This window comes from Hyaena hyaena, unplaced genomic scaffold (assembly GCF_003009895.1).
Source record: "Hyaena hyaena isolate Hyena2069 unplaced genomic scaffold, ASM300989v1 scaffold_192, whole genome shotgun sequence".
Lineage (NCBI taxonomy): Eukaryota > Metazoa > Chordata > Mammalia > Carnivora > Hyaenidae > Hyaena > Hyaena hyaena.
Window position 1 is genome coordinate 953,665 of NW_024080825.1, and position 21,180 is coordinate 974,844.

At 39.8% G+C, this 21,180-nt stretch overlaps 1 protein-coding gene across 5 annotated transcripts in view; it reads right to left on the minus strand.

The window, feature by feature from the left end:
- The window catches only part of LIMA1 (LIM domain and actin binding 1), an 85,643-nt gene that overhangs the window by 25,644 nt on the left and 38,819 nt on the right, over positions 1-21,180 (minus strand). For 4 of the 5 annotated variants that reach the window (XM_039241391.1, XM_039241392.1, XM_039241390.1 and 1 more), the window contains exons 3-4: positions 19,285-19,330; positions 9,009-9,473 (exon numbers count right to left, since the gene is read on the minus strand). In XM_039241391.1, coding sequence (XP_039097322.1) covers positions 9,009-9,473; positions 19,285-19,330 — 511 coding nt within the window. Of the gene's footprint in view, positions 1-9,008; positions 9,474-9,609; positions 9,653-19,284; positions 19,331-21,180 lie in introns of those variants that run through there. The other variant, XM_039241395.1, reaches the window with a different exon arrangement.

A 21,180-nucleotide genomic window follows, 5' to 3' on the forward strand; every position in this document is an offset into this window, starting at 1 on the left:
ACTTTCGCTTAGGTCATGATCTCGCGGTTCGTGGGTTCGAGCCCCGCGTCGGGCTCTGTGCTGACTGCCAGCTCAGAGCCTGGAGCCTGTTTCAGTCTGTGACTCCCTCTCTCTCTGACCCTCCCCTGCTCACGCTGTCTCTCTCTCCTAGAAATAAATAAAACATTAAAAAAAATTTTAAAAAAAATTTTCCATCTTTGCTAGCTTTTAATTTAAAACTTCATGCTAAATGAAGTTAAGAGCCTTTTTCTTTCTTAAAGCCTGCAGGTTCATGAGGGTATCAGTACTCTGAATTTTTTCTTCCAAGTACTAAAAAAGTGAATGTGCAAAGCCATTTGGTCTTAAAGAAAAATCAAGAGAAATGTCTCTGGAAATCAAAGTTATACTGGTTCTGAGGAGGAACCACAGCTCTGAGATGGGAAGGCTTTTAACGAGATCCCAGGCACAGCACTGAGCATTTCTTTTGATGCCATTTCACCTCCAAATCCTTCAAATATTAAGAATAACAAAAACTCAAAAGCATTTATGATGAATTTTATGATCCTCATTTTACAAGTGGTAATCTGAGGTACAGGAAGAAGGAGGAGTTTCCTCTAATATTTCTCAAGGAAGTAGAAGAACACAAAAAGAAAAAAAAACCCTAGGAATTCTGATACTGAAATACTCTTCTGTAACACATTTTTATCACATTTCAGCTCTGTTTACTTAGATGCCTGAGGGAGCCTTTTAAGAGAAGAGAGAAAAGACAAGACAGTTTAAGACTTTCTGGAATTTCCTAAGGCTTGGCCTCCCCCCCACCTCCCAAGTCCTCCTTCCTGTCAGCTGACTACAGTAACTCTCAGTAGTGGGAACGCCCCTTTAAATAGTCTCTGAGAATCCATAAACCAAATGCATCAACCCTTACCCATAGGAGAACAAGAGCTGAGGGCTTTTAGCTAGAAGTCTGCAGAATTTCTCTGGAAATTTTTCTTAAAGAAATATAGTAAGTCAGGTCCCAAATATCAAATAAAACGCAGGATTTCCTATCCCCATAATTTTTAGGAAAAATTCTGTTTAAAAGTTGATTCTCAACACTTTATAATTTACCTTCTACCTCTCTCAACCACTACCTTCCACCTTTCAACTTTGACCTTCCTTCAGGCTCTCATCCCTGAAAGTCAAGGGTAGAGGAAGGATGGCCTTTAGGGAAAATGGGACTTCGCTGAACTATGCACAGGATATAGATAAAACCTAGCCTTAATTTCTCAAAGTACTGAGAGACAAACATCCCTTTCTTCAGGTAGAATAAAACAGAAAAAAATAATGATGTTTGAACAAAACATTATATATAAAAGGAGCAATTACATCCAGGTTGTGGGATTTCTCTATATTTTATGTATTTCTAAGCATTCTACAAAATCTTTTTGTATATTCTTCATATTTTTAAAAAATTTTTTATGTTTATTTTTATTTTTGAGGTGAGAGTGAGAGAGCATGAGTGGGGGAGGATCAGAGAGAGAGGGAGACACAGAATCCAAAGCAGGCTCAAGGCTCTGAACTGTCAGCACAGAGCCTGATGTGGGGCTTGAACTCATGAACCATGAGATCATGACCTAAGCCGAAGTTAGATGCTTAACCAAATGAGCCACCCAGGCACCCCAACTATGTGTATATTTTTACAATTAGGGGGAGAAAAAAAGGAAGGAGAGGTAATACTTCATATTTATTAATAGAAATAGATAAAAATGATAAAATCAAATGATGACAAGGTGCTAGAGATTTAAATATGTCCTCAGTCTGTGCTAATAGTATTAAAAAGTAGTATAATCTTTGAGAACAGCTGAGAATATGTACAAAGAATGTTTAATGAATTATATACTTTTGGTCATGAGAATATGACTTTAGTAATATAGTCCCCCCCCAAAATAACTAAAAACAAAATATTTCTGCCACAATGCTTAGAGTTTTTTATTAGGCTAGAAAAATATCTAACCATAATGAAATACTATATTGCTATAAAAAGATAATCACATGAACTAGGAAGATACATAGAAAAGTCTAATGCTCAACCAACTGAGCCACCCAAGAGCCCTGAAATCTCTTGCATTCCTGCTTATTCCTCTCTTCATTGTCCTGAGGCTTTTACTTCACTTACAAGGGGTGCCTGAGTGGCTCAGTCAGTTAAATGTCCGACTATTGGTTTCGGCTCAGGTTGTGATCTCATGGGTTCGTGAGTTCAAGCCCCACACTGGGGCATGTGCTGACAGTGTAGAGGCTGCTTGGGATTCTCTCTCTTCCTCTCTCTCTGTCCCTCCCCTGCTTAAGCTCTCTCTCTCAAAATAAATAAACTTAAAAATGTTTTAATTCAGTTATGAGACTATAAAGCATGGGAAGAGGGAAGATAGAGAGCTAAAGTCTCTGAGAATACAATTGTTCATATATTTAAATTTTTTCCTGGTTTCCTTAGATTTCACATAAGTAAGGCCATGACCAGTTGTTTTTATCTAATAGTTACTACAATATTAATGAAGATACTGTTACATGGTAGAGATGTTAGGAAACAATTTCAGTGCTTGCTCTGATATTAAGTAGCCAAATAACACTGGGTATGTCAGTAAGTGTCTCTGACCTCAGCTGTTTCCATCTGTAAATTAGGGATTTTAATATCCTAACTGAAGGCAGTGAGCTGGATTAAGTAAGTTTACAGTCTCTTACCATTCTAGGATTTATGTCAAAGATTTTTTAAATGATTTTGGTTTTTTTTTCAGTTTTATTATTTAAGTAATTTTGACATCCAATGTGGGGTTCGAATTCATAACCCCGAGACTGAAGAGTAGCATGCTCCTCTGAGGCAGCCAGGCATCCCTATGTCAAAGATTTTGATAGGGACTTTTCATTCACTATATATCATCAGTGAGTTAGAAGGTTTGAGGAAATGACTAATATATTCATCTGGGTATACACACCTATATTGTCTAATCCAGGAGTCTGATATCAGAAATGTATGATATCATATTTGAGGAGGTGAATGAGTCTTTCTGGCTACTCCAAATTCTAATGGAGCCAACCTCACATACAGGATGTTCCATTCCTCTGACACTACTTTTCAATATGTTTTTGTTTTAACTTGTCGACATGTTTTATTATAATGAAACCAGCTAGAAACCAGTAAGTAGTTAGTTGGCCTGAAAGGAAACAGAAAAGAGATGACTGATCTCTAGTTGGTACATCAACGGCAGCCATAGTGAAGCATATCAGAATTCCTTGACTGGCATCTTTACACATGGATGCATTATTACCTTACCACAAAAGAGGAAAGAATTAGTAAGTTACTAATTAAGAGTAAATAAAACTTAATTTACACTGGTGTGAGGTTTTTATGAGAAATGATCCAATATAAAGAGAGGTCAGTTAAAATAACACTTACTTGTATTTACAGTGTACTTACATTTTGAAATTATAAAAGAAGCTATAAATCATAAGTGACCATAAGAAATTGGCAAAAAGTTACTTTTAATATGGGAAAGATGGCACTGATGGAAAACCAAAGATAATTCTTGTATTTATTTAAGAAAACCAGTTACCAGGTTCATATTGAAAGCTCTAGCAATGTATCTATTGGAGGTTTAATGTCAGGTCAATTTAAGATTTATGATTTGCTGATAAGCAAATTAAGGATATACTCCCCTACATTAGACCCAACAGTATGTTGACAGTTATTCAAGTCTCTTTCCTCCCTAAGTCTATCCTAAAATTCTGACTTAAAAATATGCAATTAATACCAATTATGAACATTCTTGGAATTTTTTTCTTCTTGGAATATAATTTCAAGTGACTTACTTAAGACATTAAGAAAGCAGAAGAGGCTCCTGGGTGGCTCAGTTGGTTAAGTACTTGACTTTGGCTCAGGTCGTGATCTCACGGTTCATGGGTTCAAGCCTCACATCAGGCTCTGTGCGTCAGAGCTGTCAAGCTGTCAAGCTCAGAGCATGGAGCCTGCTTCAGATTCTGTGTCTCCTTCTCTCTCTGCCCCTCCCCCGCTCAACTCTATCTCTCAAAAATAAATAAACATTTAAAAAAAGACATTAAGAAAGCAGAAGAAAAATGTTATTAAGATAACATTAAGTGGATAAAAGAACACATGGAGTTGTTAACCAAGAAAGGAGAAAATAAAATGTCATGGATAATTTTATAACAATGTAGAGATTCCCTATGTACACCTACCCATTCTTCAAGAGGGCAAACATAAATTGTTTCTTTGAGGTAGTTTATAGACTGGCTGGCTATGGATAAAACATCTAATGAACTTTAGTTTGGTGACCTTATTTGCTCAAGGGCTTGCTCCATTACACCAACATTTATATACTGTTATATACCAGAGTTACATAAAGCTGAACAAAATACCAAATGTCACTTTCAGGAAATTACAAGAAGAAAAACAACAAAAATACTGGACTGTTCGAAGAAGGATGATTTTACTCTCATATTAGCAAGTGCAGCTTTTGTTGGTGTTTTGGTAGTAGCCATTCATACAGTCATCCTGGTGACAAGAGGAACAGAAATTCTGTTTAAGGGCTTAGGAGTAGAAAGGGAGAGAATTAGTAAACAATGAAAAGGGGGCTGGCTGGGACAAGGGAAACTTCCATTTTTATTTTAGATCCTTCTATTTTAGCTGAATGTACTGTTTCACCTTTGCCATATAAGGTAAGTTAACACAATTAAAATACAACTAACTGGAAGCATTAAAATATACCATGAATACACAGGGATAAAAGGAGAAAGAAAAAAAATTTTCTACATAGTTTTAATTCTTTTCACTTATGGATAAACTTATTATTATTTTCTCATTACTATTTCCCATCCTTGGTTAGTCTTAAAGAATGAGCAAATGAGTGAGTTTATGTATTTTAGGAAACAGTGATGTTTGGTGAGAAGGTACTTTCTCCTCTTCTCCCTCTCTTCCTTTATCTAACTCCTCTCGTAGAAAATGGAAACACTACATGAAAGAAGCGGTAGTCTGCATCTTTGTAAAAACAATCAACAGATATCCATAGTCTAGCTTTATTTTCTTGCATTACACCTAACTGGTTCAATCGACCCAAACAAAAGACAATAATTTGCAATAGGTTATGAAGGTAGAAATATATCATCCAAGTATTTGGTCTTTATTCTCCTAGCCAAGGATTTGTGTGAACCAAATATGTTAAGAACCAAACAGAAAGAAGTGAGACTTGATGAGCCCGTCACATGCTCATTACAGTGGTTGGTCATTCTTGGGCATGAAAGAAGAGGTACTTAATTTTTTTGAATAACCACACCCTGGCTTCTAAAGGTTATGGATTCAAATGTCAACATGATGCTAACTGAATGTTGGGTAGGAGTAGTTAACCAGCTATCTTTTTCATAAAAGGATGTCCAGAATAGTTACCTCAGCTACTGAAAATCCAGATCAACATATATATGATAGGAATGCTAAACCACTTCAGTGTATGTTGCTGGGGAGTTTCTTTTACCTAGTAATGATGGTAAATTATATTAATCCATCCACATTGCTCATTTGCTCATAGGAATTAGAACCATCACGTTCAACTAAACCATCTGACCTGGATAATGTATCTATTCACCAAAGGTAGAAAGTAAGAGAGGAAAAGCCTTTAATCAATTCTTATTACTTATAATCTTTTTGAATTCTAAGCTTTGTTTCTTCCTTTAACTAAATAAACACTAAGAGCTAAGTCACTGTGCTAACCACTGGGGAAGAAAAACATTACTTTGAAAGAAATTATAGACTTTGGGAGTATACAAACTTATAAATGACTATTAAGGGAAGCATGATATAAGTGCCCAAACAGAAGTAAAAAGAAAATTCTATAGGAAAGTGAGAAGGGTTAATTTATCTGAAATGGGGGTAAGGCCTCAGAGCCTTGATAGACCCTTGAGGAGTAAGACTGCAGAAGGCAGTAATGGGGTGATAGTCATGAATAATTTATAGAGCAAGGAGTAATACAGAGTTTAAGTAGAAGATTGGCTATGAGACTAAAAGGTAGTTGAGCTCACACTGTGGAGGACCCATATATTAAATAAGGATTAATTTTGAGACATCAAAATGAAGGGAGTAAACTAATTTACAACTCTATTTAGAAAAATAAGTAGCAACTGTGTAGAGGATGGATGGGAGTAAAGAAAAGAGAAGCTGACAGGGGAGGTGGTAGCAATACTATGGGACCAGACAGAATGGCACATACTTGAGAAACATGTAGAGGGTAGGCTTATTTAGATGAGTTAGTAGATGAGTGACTGAGAAGAGGAAACACGTAGAAGGAAGAACTGATCCCACGTTTCACAGACAAAGAGATCTGGTGCATGGTGATGCATTAAGGGCCACCTGGGGAAAGCAGGGTGTTGGTTAGAAAGACAATGGGTTCTTTTTTAGCCTTCTTGAATGTGAGTGCCTAAGGGATATTCAAAGAAAGATGTCTGATCTGGCAGGAAACCAGAAATATGAGGCTGAAGCTTGGGTTAAGAACTGAGGATCAGGATCTACTTTGGGGGTTCACCTCTTAGAGTCATGGGAAGAGAAGAGATGTCACAAGGAGACAGAAAAAACCAGGAAGGCAGAGAGATGAGGAAGAAAAGTGGACAAGAACAGAAACCATCTCAGGCAAAAGGGAACAAGAGGAACCAAGAAAAGTAGAAGTCAAGCCAATTAACGTTGTCTCTTGTAAATAACTGATAAAAAGATTTAGGACCACACACTAGATAGACCATGTATTTCCATTATCTATGTGCTCCCTGCCCCTGCCCAGCTAGTTAGTTGAGATTCAGTTCAGTTCTCTAAAATTTAATTATGGAACCAAAGACTCACACAATTTGTACCTACTATATTCATTTGTCTCAGTGAGGCACTCATTTGTTAGTTCTGAAGTATACATTCTTTCTTGTAGACTCTTGCTCTTAAAAAGATTTCTAGTGTCCCTACCCTATTTGTGAGAGCTTCCTTCCAAAGATCCAATTATGTAACTTCCTGATTAAAGCCTTATCCATGTTAAAGCTGAAATTATGTTAACAATAACCATAACCTAGTTTCAAACTAATTAGTTATGCCTCAAGCTAAAGTAGACAAAACCTGAGTTTTTTTTTTAATATTAGACAAAACTTTTTAAAGTAAACAAAACAGAATGGTGCTTATTTAGAAACTGCTATAAAACCAAAGCCAACTCAGTTTTACTAAGTGGTCCATTAAGTGACAAATGACTATTTAATCAGGAAGTTTTAAAACGCACCTAAAAAAGTCCAGGTCAATCTTAGACACTCCCCGCCCCATCTTCCTATACCATTAACAGTCAGGCTGCCCAGTGCTATTAGAGATCTAGAAGGATTTTTCTTTATACGAGGAGTCTTTCTCCACTTCTGACCAGCCACAAAGTGATAGGCTTGTTCTGACCCATCTCTCGCCAGACATGTATGAGAAAAAAAGTCTCTCACCAGATCCTTCCACATAATCAGCATTTTTGTTTGCTGCAATCCCAGTCATTTCCTACCTTAGGCCAGTTTCGACATGCACCAGGCTCTTGCACTGAATCCACATTGTGTGCGCTGGTATGACATCAGCCATCCTGCCCCTAACAGGGTCTCTGAGGAGGAGACTTACAATGGTGCTTTGAGTCACAACAAAACCCCTTCCTCTCTGTTTAGGATTTCTGACATTTTTTCCCTTCCACTTAACATTCTTCTTCCCATTTAAATTAAAAAAAAAATTTTTTTTTAATTAAGACCATAAAGGAGAAAGAGGGAGTTGGCAGGCCCTAGAGGACTAAAAATTGAGAGGGATGAGAGTTTAAGAAAAGTCATAAAACTGCTTTGCGGTTACATCTCTTGCCAACTGGTTCCAGTGTTAAAATAGAGCTAAAACTCATGCACAGGAAAGGGTTCTAGGTTTGCAAACTTGTAAAAATTCTTACTACATCCTCAAAATAGGTTATCCCTTAAACACCCAAGAACTGTTCTAGTCAGGAAAGCTACAGGCACTGCAAGTTATGGGAAGAGATAAACTAAGTCACATCAAACATAACTGAAGATTAATTGGACAGGTTCTCGAATTTTTGTCTCAGAAAGAAGGCCTTATACCATTACTTCACACATGTAGGGATTTGAGCCAAATATTTAGCTTAAAAATTTTCAGCTTTCCCATCTAGATGGAATCTAGAGAAAATGATGGCTTTGCTTCCTGTCAAATCTGTTTATTTCATTATAATGACTGTTGTAACAAACCGTCTCCGTGTACAAAGCCAGATATGCAGGAAAGTATGAGAAAACTGGAAAATTTTACCAGCCCTGCTGCCCCTGGATTGTGTTATAAGTCACCAGCATATGTAACTCATTTTCTAGTTAAGTAATTCCCTCTGGGTACCCGGTCTGCAATCCACACGAAGGATCAAATTTCATTAGCAGTCCTAGGAAAATGCAACCCTGTGCATTTGCAAGTCAAAACTCCTGAAGGCTACAGCTAGTCTGGCTACCCTCATTGATTTTTCCGGGGAGAGGATTTTAGCTGATAGAAAACATTTGTTGGAAGGCACAGATGAGGAAGTTCTGAAGAGAAGGAGTCCGCTAGCAAAGAGACAACTAAGCCTTAGTCTTCACGTTAAACTCTGGCCTTAACACTCAGCCTGCAGCTGTGTCCAAGGGGAGAGAGATTCTGCAGTAATTCCACCCCCGAAGCTACAAATGACAAAAGGCACAGGAAGACAAATTAAAAGGGCAAGCGTACAAAAAACACAAAACCCCAATCAGCCTCAAACTCTCTTCATTTCTAGATATCCTCAATCCCAGTGTGCGCTTGATTTCATGTGAAACTGGGTCAGAGATCCGCAAATCTTAGCATCTCTACATAATTCAAGACTTTTAATTAATTCATTTAACATTATATCGAAAGGCATGCTGGCCACTACTCAAATTGTCTAGTTTAGAAAAATAGCTTTAATTACTTGAATTGTCACTCTCAAGTTTGAAACCGGCCCAGTCCTTACCTTGGTTTGAGTTGGTTCACCTTTCTCAAACATCATCTTAAGCCTGTTCAGAGGAACATTATATTTCTCTATTTTGTTTGCGGCTTCTGTGTTTTCACTGATTTCAGGTTTTCCTACTTCATGCCTGGATTCTCCTATACAATTTTCCATTTTTTTACTTTCTTTCGAGTGGTCTTTAAGATGCTCACTGCCCTGGGTGCGGGGATACGGATATCGATTAAGGGCTTCAGAAGGCGATCCGAGTCTAGGTCTGGGGTGGACTTGTTCTTCTTGATCGGCTTCGGCCCCAGAGGCAGACCCTCTTGCCACTTCACCGGGAGGACGGATGCCTCCGTGTCTGACCTCGGCGCTGCCGTTTTGCAGGGAGTCTGTGGGAGACTCCGTTCCCGGGGCTGGGTTCTCCCACTTCTTCTTTAACACAGTCAGGATCCCCCTTCTAAAGTGCTGGGGGAGATTTTCGGTGTTCTAGAAGAACAAGAAGTAAGTGCCAGTTATAACTTGCCTGTTGAAACATTCAAACATGTTGTTCTTTGTAAAATGAAAGTTAAAACTCTAAGCTGCTCCCGGTCCACTGGCGTTTCGGACAGCTGGGAACACTTACAGTCCTGCCACATGGAGAAGGCATCCACCCCGGGAGAGGCAGAGGGGAAGAGAGAAAAAGTCAGGAGCTGAAGCAGGAAGTGATAAAACAGGATAGCCTTATAAGGACAAAATGAGAAGAAAGGAGAGCCCAGATCTAATGATAGTTACATTGGAGACAAGGGATTTTTATCCAAAGATTAATAAGGAAAACAAGAAAGAAAAAGCAAAATACTAGGTACTTTAAACACCACAAATATTCATTAATACAAGCTCATCATTACATACCACAAAATTACGTGGTGAATCTTTTTTTTTTCCTTTTAAATAAAACAAAGAGGCAGTGTAGCTGAAACCACCCAACACCAATAATCATCAAGGATGGAAACTATTGAAAGAAACTGAAAGAACTCACCAGGCTTTTACATGTATTTGCATAAATTATATTTCATCATATCTGACAAAATCTATGTGCATATGAACAATCAAATTCTATTTTTACCTAAGAACCTAATCCTCTTTTTCCCCCTCCTTTTCTCTACATGTGTCCATGTGTAAGTTCTCAGTTATCAGAAAATTTACTACTTCACAGATCCTTTGATAGAAAAATATCCAAGCTTCATATGAAAACACTACCACCCACTTTCTTGATTGAAAGACACACGTTTACACATCTCAGAGAGTTCCACTTTCACTGGGTCGAAACGGAATGAATTGATACATAAGACAGATTGCAAACAACCTGGAAACTGCCACTGCTGTTCCTCAAGAACTGAGGAAACTTGCTTGATGAAGTAAAATTCAATGTCCCATACTCTGAAAGCTGTCCTATAAATAAAGAGAACAGCCCCACCTCCCAACAAACCACGAACTCCAATACCTTTCCTTCTCCGTTCCTGTGGTCTGTGACTCACCCTTCTTTCTACAAAGGAAGGACACACCACCTAGGACTGAAAGACTTCGGGGAATTAAACAGGATTAGCAGCTATATTGGGAATTAAGTCTCTCACCCTATTATTCTTCTGAATACACTGTGAGCGCTACTTCATCAGGTAGCACCAAGATTGAAGAAAAAAAACCCAACAACTTACAGAAGAGCAACTGCCTGATTTCAGTGTTTAAATCTTTACTGACAAGATGATTCGCTGATGGAAGCATGAATGGATCAGAGATACAAGAAGCACAAAAAGTTTTCTTGTTGGGAAAGAATTGAAAAACTGCTCTGGACGCTGGTGCTGCGTTAACTCTGGCAGCATGCTTTGCTCATGCTACCTCCTGCCATACAATGGATGAGTCATCTGGGTCTCCAACTTCACCTGCCCTGCCCTTGCCCTAATAAGAGCCCTGAGAATCTAAGTGGCATTTTGCCTTGGTAACTGGACACTACTTTTCTCAGTAATCATGTGATCAGAGTGCATTTACTGACATGAGAAGATGCTCCTAAGATGCTTTTGAGTGGGAAAAAAAAGCAAATTATAAGATGGCATAATCCCATTTTATAATGCACATGTGTATTTATAAATATAAACATAGGAATGCAGTGTGGGAGAAAAGACATCGGGATGTTGATAAGTTTACCTTTGGATCATGGATTCTGGGCATTTGTATTTTTTTTTCTTTCTTTTCATAATAAATGTGTATTCGTTATTTAACAAAAATGAAAAAATAAAACTATACATCATCTTCCTATCACAAAAATCTGCTACAGAATATTAAAACTTTTTGATGTTAACTGTAAGCAGCTTGAAAATGACCATTTCTACTTTACTGGTGATGACCAGGAAGGGAGGGATCTGTGGGATGGAGAACTGACAGTGTCCCAAAAAGGGTATGGGTGGAGGACATCCCTTAGGGCACATTGTAGCTAGGAGTAAATGTGCTCTTTTATTTAAAAGAAGTTTTTTTGTTTTTTGTTTTGTGAGAGAGAGAGAGAGAGAGAGAGAGAGAGAAAATCTCAAGCAGGCTCCACACTCAGCACAGAGCCCCAACATAGGGCTGGATCCCACAACCCTGGGATCATGGCCTCAGCTGAAATCAAGAGTTGGATGCTCAGCCAACTGAGCCACCCAAATGCCCCTAAAAAGAGTCCTTAAAGGAAACGTGTTCAAAAATGTTGAAGGGGGGGACAAAAAGGGTTGCGTGGTCTGACAGCATTAAAGGCCCCATACCCTTAAATCACTCTTGGCAGCGTACCCAGGCAATGCTTTAGGATGTGAGGAGAGTGAAAATGGGGAAGCAGCAGTGGTCACAGCCCTTCTGGGGAAGGAAAAGCAGCAAGAAAGTATTGAACAAAAGCAATTGCTATAAGCAGTTTGGACAGCACGATGGCCTGGGCTATCACTGGATAAGGGATTACGGGCCACTTCTATTTTCTTCTCTTTATCTGTATTTTCTACAATAACAGCTGTTACTAGTATAATCCAGCCCCACCCAGTCAAGTGACCTTGGGCCAGTTTAATTTCTGGAACCCACAATACTGGGCTATTATGGAGAACAGATGTGACTATATTAAAGCATGTAGTGCAGTATTTGACATAAATAGGCACCCAATTTAGTGGTGACAATTAATATTATGTGGGTGGCCCTCCCTACTCCTCCAGCCACACCTCATGATGATCAAGCACAGTAAGTACCCAGTCATCTCCCAAATCCTGAACCTGGGTTACAGTCTCTTATTGTTCTTTCTCTCTACAGTCTCTACTGTTCCAGAGTAAAGGTGTGGGGCACAAAATAAGGTGAAATTCTAGTTGATGTCATTTGTATCAAGGGTTTAACTTTGTCCCAAGTACTTTCCTAGAATAGGCAGTGGGAAGTCATGGAGACTGCAAGGTATCAAGAACCCCATTAGGTGCTACACTACCACAACCTCCTCTCTCAAAGTGACATTCAGCACACTGTTCACTCTACCATGCAAGGCTGAGAATCCTGGTGGATTTGCCTTGGATCTAAACTGGCTGCCTGAATCCCAATTAGGCACAACCTGGAAATGCAACACAATGTCTTTTCTGCAGGAGCATTTGACTTTGGGATGTGCCCCAGCACTGTTATGCTTAGATGCATGACCTTGGATAAGTCCTTTCCTCTCTTTGGGTCTCAGTTACTCCACCTGTAAAATAAAGAGGCTGGGTCAAATGAGCTTTAATGTTGAAATCTTAGCAGGGGTATCTTCCTCTTAAAAGCAGGAGGATGTTTGGTGGAGTTAGAAATACGGACTATCTGAATGTATAGCCTCCAAGGAAGGGAAGAAATCCCTCAGCTGAGAGACTCTCAGAAAAGTGGTAGCTAGTCATTACGGAGAGGAGAGACCAAATAGCACAGATTTCAAGAAGTAGCATATTGCATGCTTCAAAGGAACCTGAATATATAACTGATGGCAGTATTAATGGTCTGTATTTCTGTTTCTTAGATGTATGGGGAAAAGAAAGAAAAAAGGAGAAGTAAATTTCTGGGAATCTAGGCTATCATATAACCCAATCCCACTATTTGCTAAAGGAATAAATGTACCCATTTGTTCCTGAATGTTTCTCTAACTTGCTTTCCATGGTAGAATGTAAGTATTCTTTCATCTGATCAGTCACTTCTACTAATTTATATGGAGATAATTCAGACTTCTGACAAGGCTAGTGGATTTTAAAAGTAGCCCTTGGGGCGCCTAGGTGGCTCAGTCAGTTACATGTCCCGTTAAGTGTCCGACTTCTGCTCTGGTCAAGATCTCATGCCTGGATGGCTCAGTTGGTTAAGCATCCAGCTTCTGGCTCAGGTCATGATCTCATCGCTTGTGAGTTCGAGCCCATGTCAGGCTCTGTGCTGACAGCTCGGAGCCAGGAGCCTGCTTTAGATTCTGTGTCTCCCTCTCTCTCTGCCCCTCCCTCTGTCTCCTCTCCCTCAGAAATAATAAACACTAAAAAAAATTTTTTTTAAAGATCTCATGAGTTGGAGCCCCACATCGGGCTCTGTGATGACAGCCCAAAGCCTGGAGCCAGCTTCGGATTCTGTTTCTCTCCCTCTCTCTCTGCCCCTCCCCTGCTCAAGCTCTGTTTCTCTCTCAAAAATAAACATCAAAAAAAAAAATCAACCCTCTGTCATTAGTGGGAAAAACTGGTGAGATCTGAATAAATTCTACAATTTAGTGAATAGCATTGTACCAGTAAATTTTTTAGTTTTGATAAATGTTTCAGAATTATGCAAGATGTTAACATTAGGGGGAGGTATATCGGAATTCTCTGTAATATCCTTTTTTTCTTACAATTTTTTATTTAAATCCTAGCGAGTTAACATATAGTGTAATATTGGTTTCAGGAGAATTTAGTGACTTGTCACATATAACACCCAGTGCTCATCAGAACAAGTACCCTCCGGGGCGCCTGGGTGGTTCAGTCAGTTAAGCGTCCGACTTTGGCTCAGGTTGTGATCTCATGGTTCGTGGGTTCAAGCCCTGCGTTGGGCCCTGTGCTGACAACCAGCTCAGAGCCTGGAGCCTGTTTCGGATTCTGTGTCTCCCTCTCTCTCTGCCCTTCCCCCACTCATGCTCTGTCTCTCTCTGTCTCAAAAATAAATAAAACTATATACATAAAAAAAAGAACAAGTACCCTCCTTGATACCCATCACTCATGTAGCCCATCCACCACCTATCTCCAGCAACCCTCAGTTTCCATTCCTCTCTTTTATCCCCTTTCCCATATGTTCATCTGTTTTGTTTCCTAAATTCCACATATGAGTGAAATCATATAGTATCTGTCTTTCTCTGACTGAGCTATTTCACTTAGCATGATATACTCTAGGTCCATCTACATTGTTGCAAATGGCAAAATCTCATTCTTTTTGAAAGTAATATTCCATTGTATGTATGTATGTATGTATGTATGTATACATACCACATCTTTATCCATTCATCAGTCCATGGACACTTGGGCTCTTTTCATAGTTTAGCTATTGTTGATAATGTCTCTGTACTATCTTAATAACTCATGTAAATCCAAAATTATTTCAAAATAATTAAATGTTAAAAAAATGTTAGATGCTAAAAAAAAGTAACCCTCTCTCAACTTTGTATGTTCTTCTATCTCTTGCATTTTATAGTTAAGGGTCTTGAAAGTACCGCCTGTAGGTGCTATTTCCATTTGATTGCTCTATATTCACACTAACTCTACTGCCCAGATACTTCTGAAGTAGCTCCAGTCAAGATCACCAATGATGTTTTGGACATTTTCATTTTATTATCTTATTTTTAATAATTTTTCTCAGTTACAAAAGTAATAAAAAATCTTATTGGGGGAAAAAGTCACAGTCAATACAGAAATGTATACATGCCTTGAATGCATGCTCTTATTTTCCCTATTTGACTTCCCTATGCCTTCCAACCAAGGTACCCACTGCCAACGATTTGGTGCATATGCTTTCAACTTTTTTCCCTCTGTTTTTATATGCTATATTTTTTAGATATTATAAATATATACATTTACATTGGAAGATATCAAAAAGCATGTTAAGTGATTAAAGCAAGGTGTAGAACAGTATAGTATGGTTACTATAGTAACAGTATATTAGAATTCATATTTCCCCACATACTGATTATTATCCAATAAAAAAATCTGCCAACTGTTTAGATTATAATTTATATCTCATGGTTATTTTAATTTACATTTTTGATTATTAGTGAGGCTAAGCACTTATTCATGTTTATAGTTTCTTCTAATTTTATTATTTTTTTAGTGAACTTTACCCTCAATGTGGGGCTTGAACTCACAACCTAGAGATCAAGAGTCCCGTAGCTCTACCAACTGAGCCAGCCATGCGCTCCTAGTGTTTCTTCTTTAATCACCTATTCACATCCTTTTACCCCAACAGGCAAATGCAATGGATGCTTCTGCTTTATTTTGCCCTCTATAGCATCTGTCATTACTGACTACCTACCCCCCCCTTTAAAAATTTCCTTCCTTCCATTGCTTTTGTGAGATACCCCTTTTTTCTAGGTTTCTTCCCATTTTTCTGGCAATTCCTCAGTCTTCTTTATACTTTTCCTTTCCTCTGTCCCTCCCTTGTATGCTGGGGTCCCTCAAGGTTGTCTTAGGTCCTCATTGTCCACTTACATATTTCTTGCAGATGATGTCATCTACCTTCTGGCTTTACCCACCAGTTGCCTGCTGATGACTCACATGCTATAACTCCAGCCAGATCTCTCTCCATAGCTGGAATTCTACCTGGAAATCCTAGAGGCATCTTAAACTTATCCTTGCCTAAGGCTGAAGTCTCCTTTCTCCTCTCTTTACTTCTCACCCTTTAATCTGTTTCTTTTCTTGAATTCTCCACCTTGGTGGGTGTGACAATTCTCTTTTAAATGTCAAATGTTCCTGTTCTCTTGTGTTCATGCTCTGCCGCTCTGTTGCCCCCTCTGCTTGACTAATTCCTATTTATCCTTTGGGCTTGGTCAGGCACCACTTCTGGGAAGCCTTCCTTGACATGGTATAGCTCAGGTTAAGAGTTTCTCCTAAGATCTCCCCCAGCACCATGAGTATTTCTCTAACATAGTACTTACTGCAATGGGATAATAAACCTTTATTTTCCAAACTCTAAACAGTCCCTTGAAGGCAAGGAGCACATCTTATTCCTCTTTGTGTTTCAGCACCTGGCACCCAAGAGATGCTCGACAAATGCTTGTCTACACTCATGGTATCAACTTCTATCATCCCACTGTCTTGAACCTACTTTAGTCAGGCCTCCCAAACAGCACAAGGTGACCAATGACCTTCATGTTGCTCCAATGAGCAGTTCACAGCTTTTCTAGGTGTTTGACTCTGATGATAACTCTCCTTTAAAATTATTTTTTAACATTTATTTATTACTGAGAGGCAGAGAGAGAAAGTGCATGAGCAGAAGGGCAGAGGGATAAGGAGACACAGAATCTGAAACAGGCTCCAGGCTCCAAGATGTCAGCACAGAGCCTGACAATGGGGCTCAAACCCACAAACCGCAAGACCACAACTGAGCTGAAGTCGGATGCTTAACCGACTGAGCCACCCTGGCGCTTCTGATAACTCTCCTTTTAGAAGCACTTTCTTGGGGCACCTGGGTGGCTCAGTCAGTAAAGCATCTGACTCTTGACTTTGGCTCAGGTAATGGTCTTGTGGTTGTCAGTTCGAGCCCCTCATTGGGCTCCATGCTGGCAGTGCAGAGCCTGCTTGGGATTCTCTCTCTATCCCTCTGCCCTTCCCATGCTCTCTTTCTCAGAAAAACAAAACAAAACAAAAAGTCTAGAAGCACTTTTTTCACTAGGCTTCTGGCACCTATGCTCTTGTTTCCACTGCTGTTTTGCCAGGTGCTCCTACTCAGTCTCCTCTGCTGGTTCCTCCCTATCTCTCTAACTTGAAACATCAAAGTGCTCCTGAGCTCAGTCCTCAGACCTCTTCTCTATCTATTTTCACTTCCTAAGTGATCGCATGCATCTCATATCTTTAAATATCATGGATACTTTGATACACACACATCTTATCTCCAGCCCACATCTCTTCCCATTTTAGATTCATATATCCAAGTTTTATATAACATCTCTACCTGGGGGGCACCTGGGTGGCTCAGTCAGTTAAGTGTCCAACTCTTGATTTCCGTTCAGGTCATGATCCCAGGGTTGTGAGACAGAGCTGCACATTGGGTGCTGCTCTGAGCATGGAGCCTGCTTGAGATTCCCCCCCCCCCTCTCTCTCTCCCCTATTCTCTCTACCCCTTCCCTGCTTGTGCTCTATTTCAAAAATAAGTAAATAAGCATTTTAAAAAAAAACTCCACTTGGATGTCTTAAAGCCATTTCACATTTAACATGTCCCAAACTGAGCTTCTACCATTTTTCCTTCTCTAAACCTTTTAGGGGCACCTTTTTTCCTTCTCTAAACCTGCTTTTAGGGGCACCTGGGTGCTTCAGTGGGTTGAGCATCCAACTTCGGCTCAGGTCATGATCTCACAGTTCATGGGTTTGAGCACATCAGGCTCTGTGCTGACAGCCAGCTCAGAGCCTGGAGCCTGCTTCAGATTCTGTGTGTCCCCATCTCTCTGACCCTCCCCTGCTCATGCTCTCTCTCTCTCACCAATAAATAAAAACATTAAAAAAATAAATAAACCTGCTTTTACTACAGACTTCTCCATCTCAATTAATGTTATTTTTCCAGGTGTTTGAGCCCAAATGATTTTTGCCATTCACCATTTTTCTCTTTCTTTACTTTCAGTATAAATCCTGACCACTTCTCATCACCTATGTAGCTATTATTCCAGTCCAGCGCATTATCATCTCTTGCCTAAATCATGAAAATTGTCTTATAATTTGTCTCCATGCTTCTGCCATTGTTCTTAGAGTTTCTCCTTCCTCTTTTCTAATTTAAGTTAGATCACATCACTCCTTTGGACACAACCCCTCTGAAGGCCCCCATGTGACCAGAGTTAAAGCCCTGGTTCTCATAGTTCTCATGGATATGATTTTGCTTTTCCTACTCCTCAGACACATCAAGAATGTCCCCGCCTCAGGGCATTTGCATGTGCTCTTCCTTTTACCTGAATCATTCTTCTCCCTGGTTCATATCTTCTGCTCCAATGTCTCCTCATCAGAGGTTTTCCTGGACCACCTTACATTCTATCCCTCCTACCCACTTTGTGCTGTTTCTTAGCATTAGCCACCACCTAACGCAATTTATTTATTGTTCGTCTCTCCCACTATAATGTAACTCCATGACAGCAGAATTAGTAGTCTGTATTAGTGCCTAAAACAGTGCTTAGCACATAGTAAGTGGCCACTGAATACTTGCTAAATGAATGAGTGAAAGGAAAGAAGGAAGGGGAAAAAGAGGAAGGAGAAAAATAACAGGCAGGAAAGAGAGGGGGAAAGAAACCAGCAGTTGAGTGAAATGATGGTAACTTTTGCTTACAGTGGACCACAGGGGACCCATTTTTTAATTACAGGAAAATTTGGCCAAAGACCTGGTCAGCATTACCCCCTTCAAGAGAACAAATTGACAGGGGTTATGCACTAACCTAAATAGGTTAGGTACTAAAAACCGCTAGGAGGATGTTTCTGTAATGCCAGCCATATTAAAGAATTCTTACCCAAATAAGTGAGATTTTTTCCTCACAAGATTAAATCAAGTTAAGATTTCAAAAGAAATACATTCTCCAGCCCAGCTGGAAGCTAGCCAGCAGGGAGAGTAGAGAATGATTGAGAGCAAGAGAGCTTGTTGTAGCCTTTGATGGATCCTGCAGCTAAGAAACTTGCTAACTAGGCTGGGTCAAGAAGTGTGCTTTAAACAAAGAGGCTGGAGGATGACGACAGCTGCACAGCTGCTACCATTTAAATGCAGAAATACAGAAATTCTGCTTGTTTGATTTGGAACAAGGGACGGAGCCTAGGAAACCCTGTATTCTAATTTGAGCAGAAAGTAGTAAGCCATTTTACTAACCTCAGGCAAAACATTTGGCCTTCTAAATTTCACTCAACTCAGTGAAGAGAAAGGGGTTCAAAAGGAGAACCTCCGTGGAAAAATAAGATCCCCTGCACCTGAACCACGTCCTCCTGAGTAAACAGCTCACAAATCAGAGCAGCTGGCACCAATGCCTAGCTCAGCTGACACGGAGCCCGAGTCCCACAGAGGCTGCAGGTGGCTGGGCCACACAGGCTCTGCTCAAGAAGTTCCATATGCCCTGGGGCGTCTCAATACTTACATTTCTTCTCTTTTCCATGTTTGCTTCTTCAGCTGCTTTCTGGTACCTTCAGAGAAGGGGGTGGGGGGAGAAAGAGAATGTCCTTAAATTAATGTTTTTACTTTTTTTCTTAATGTTTATTTATTTTTGAAAGGGCACAAGTGAGGGAGGGGAAGGGGGGAGACTGAGGATCTGAAGTGGGCTCTGGACTGATAGCAGCAAGCCCAATGTAGGGCTTGAACTCTTGAATCGCAAGATCATGACCTGAGCCGAAGTCGGAGGCTCAACCGATTGTGCCACCCAGGTGCCCTGTTTTTACTTTTTTAACCTTTAAGAAAACACTTCTGCCTACATATTTCTGCCAGCAAGTGTCTTTAATCAACTCCAGCAGAAGAAGCAGAGAATCAGAGCCGCCCTCACTTCCTGCACCGGTACAGTCATCTGTCTGGTCTAACAGATCCAAGGCGAGGAGGTCAAATGCTGGGAAGTAACTAGATATAGAGCAGAAAGTCTGGGGTTTAAGTCCCACTTTAATCCCTCAATAACTGTGACCACTTAGCCTCTGTAAGCCTCAGTTTCCTTATCTAGAAAATGACTTTATTGATCTGCCAAGGTTGCGGTGAAGGTTAAATGAGATCATGTGCATAACGACACTTTGGAATTAGTCAAAGGATGTAACATGGCATTGAACTGAAGATGCACATTTCCCCCGGGCATTAATGCCTCTGAAATTTTACAGTTCTTGCCAAATGATGGAGAGGTAGTCACACTGCCTGTGACTGTAATCTAACTATTGTTATTGTCACTTTAGCTCAATGTAGTTTATGGTATTAACACATCTTTTAAATGCCATTTAAAATGTCTTTAAAGAAATTACATATGATTTAGCATTTAAAGAAAAACCGTTCTACTGTTTTATGTATGTATAAGCGTGATACGTGAGGAGAAAAGTTTATGTGCTAAGCAAGCACTGGTCCTTTTAATTGGCAGTGTTTTTTTTTTTTCCTGAGTGATGCAAAAATAGTGGCAAGGCTACAGTGGATGGCATTTTAGATCTGATAAACAGGCAAGTATAATTTAATTATTTTAATTTTATTATTACTTTCATTAGTTTTCTTACTTGGATCAGAAGAATCCTGAGAAACAACAGAAGTCTCAGGGCTGGGCTTCTCAGATGGGGTTAGGTTTTCTTCATTTGAAGGCAAAGGTGGGCTGGGAGGTCTAGGTTGTAGCAAATCCCCAGGCCACCCAGAACAACCTTAACTTGGCTTCCTCAGGGCCTCTGAAGGCAGCACCATCACCCAGAGTATCCCTGCTACATACCTCTTCTTGGGCATACATGCCTAGAGCTCAGCACCAACCCAACCCTAGAAAAGGGCCACTCCTTCTCTGTCTGAAGGTAGAACTTCTGAATTCACAAGTTGCTTGGGGAAAGAAAAGGAGGTGAGAGAAATAGAAAAAAGCAGAATGGGGAAGGGCCCATCCCTCAACCAAAACCAATTTACTTTTTTTTTTTTTTTTTTTTTGGTTTAAGGCGGTACAATTTAATGATTCATCACTTACATATAACACCCGGTGCTCATTACAACAAGTGTCCTCAATACCGTCACTCATCTACTCCAACTCCCAGCCATTTCCCTCCATCAACACCCAGTTTGCTCTCTATCATTAAGAGTTTCTTATAGTTTGCTTCCCATTCTTCTCTTTCCCCCCTTCCCTTATGTTCATCTGTTTTGTTTCTTTTGTTTGTTTATTTTTAGAGAGAGAGAAAGTGAGGAGGGGAGGAGCAGAGAGAAAGAATCCCAAGCAGGCTCCAGGCTGTCAGCACAGAGCCTGATGTGGGGTTTAATCCCATGAACTTTGAGATCATGACCAAAGCTAAAATCAAAAGCTAGACACTTAACTGACTGAGCTACC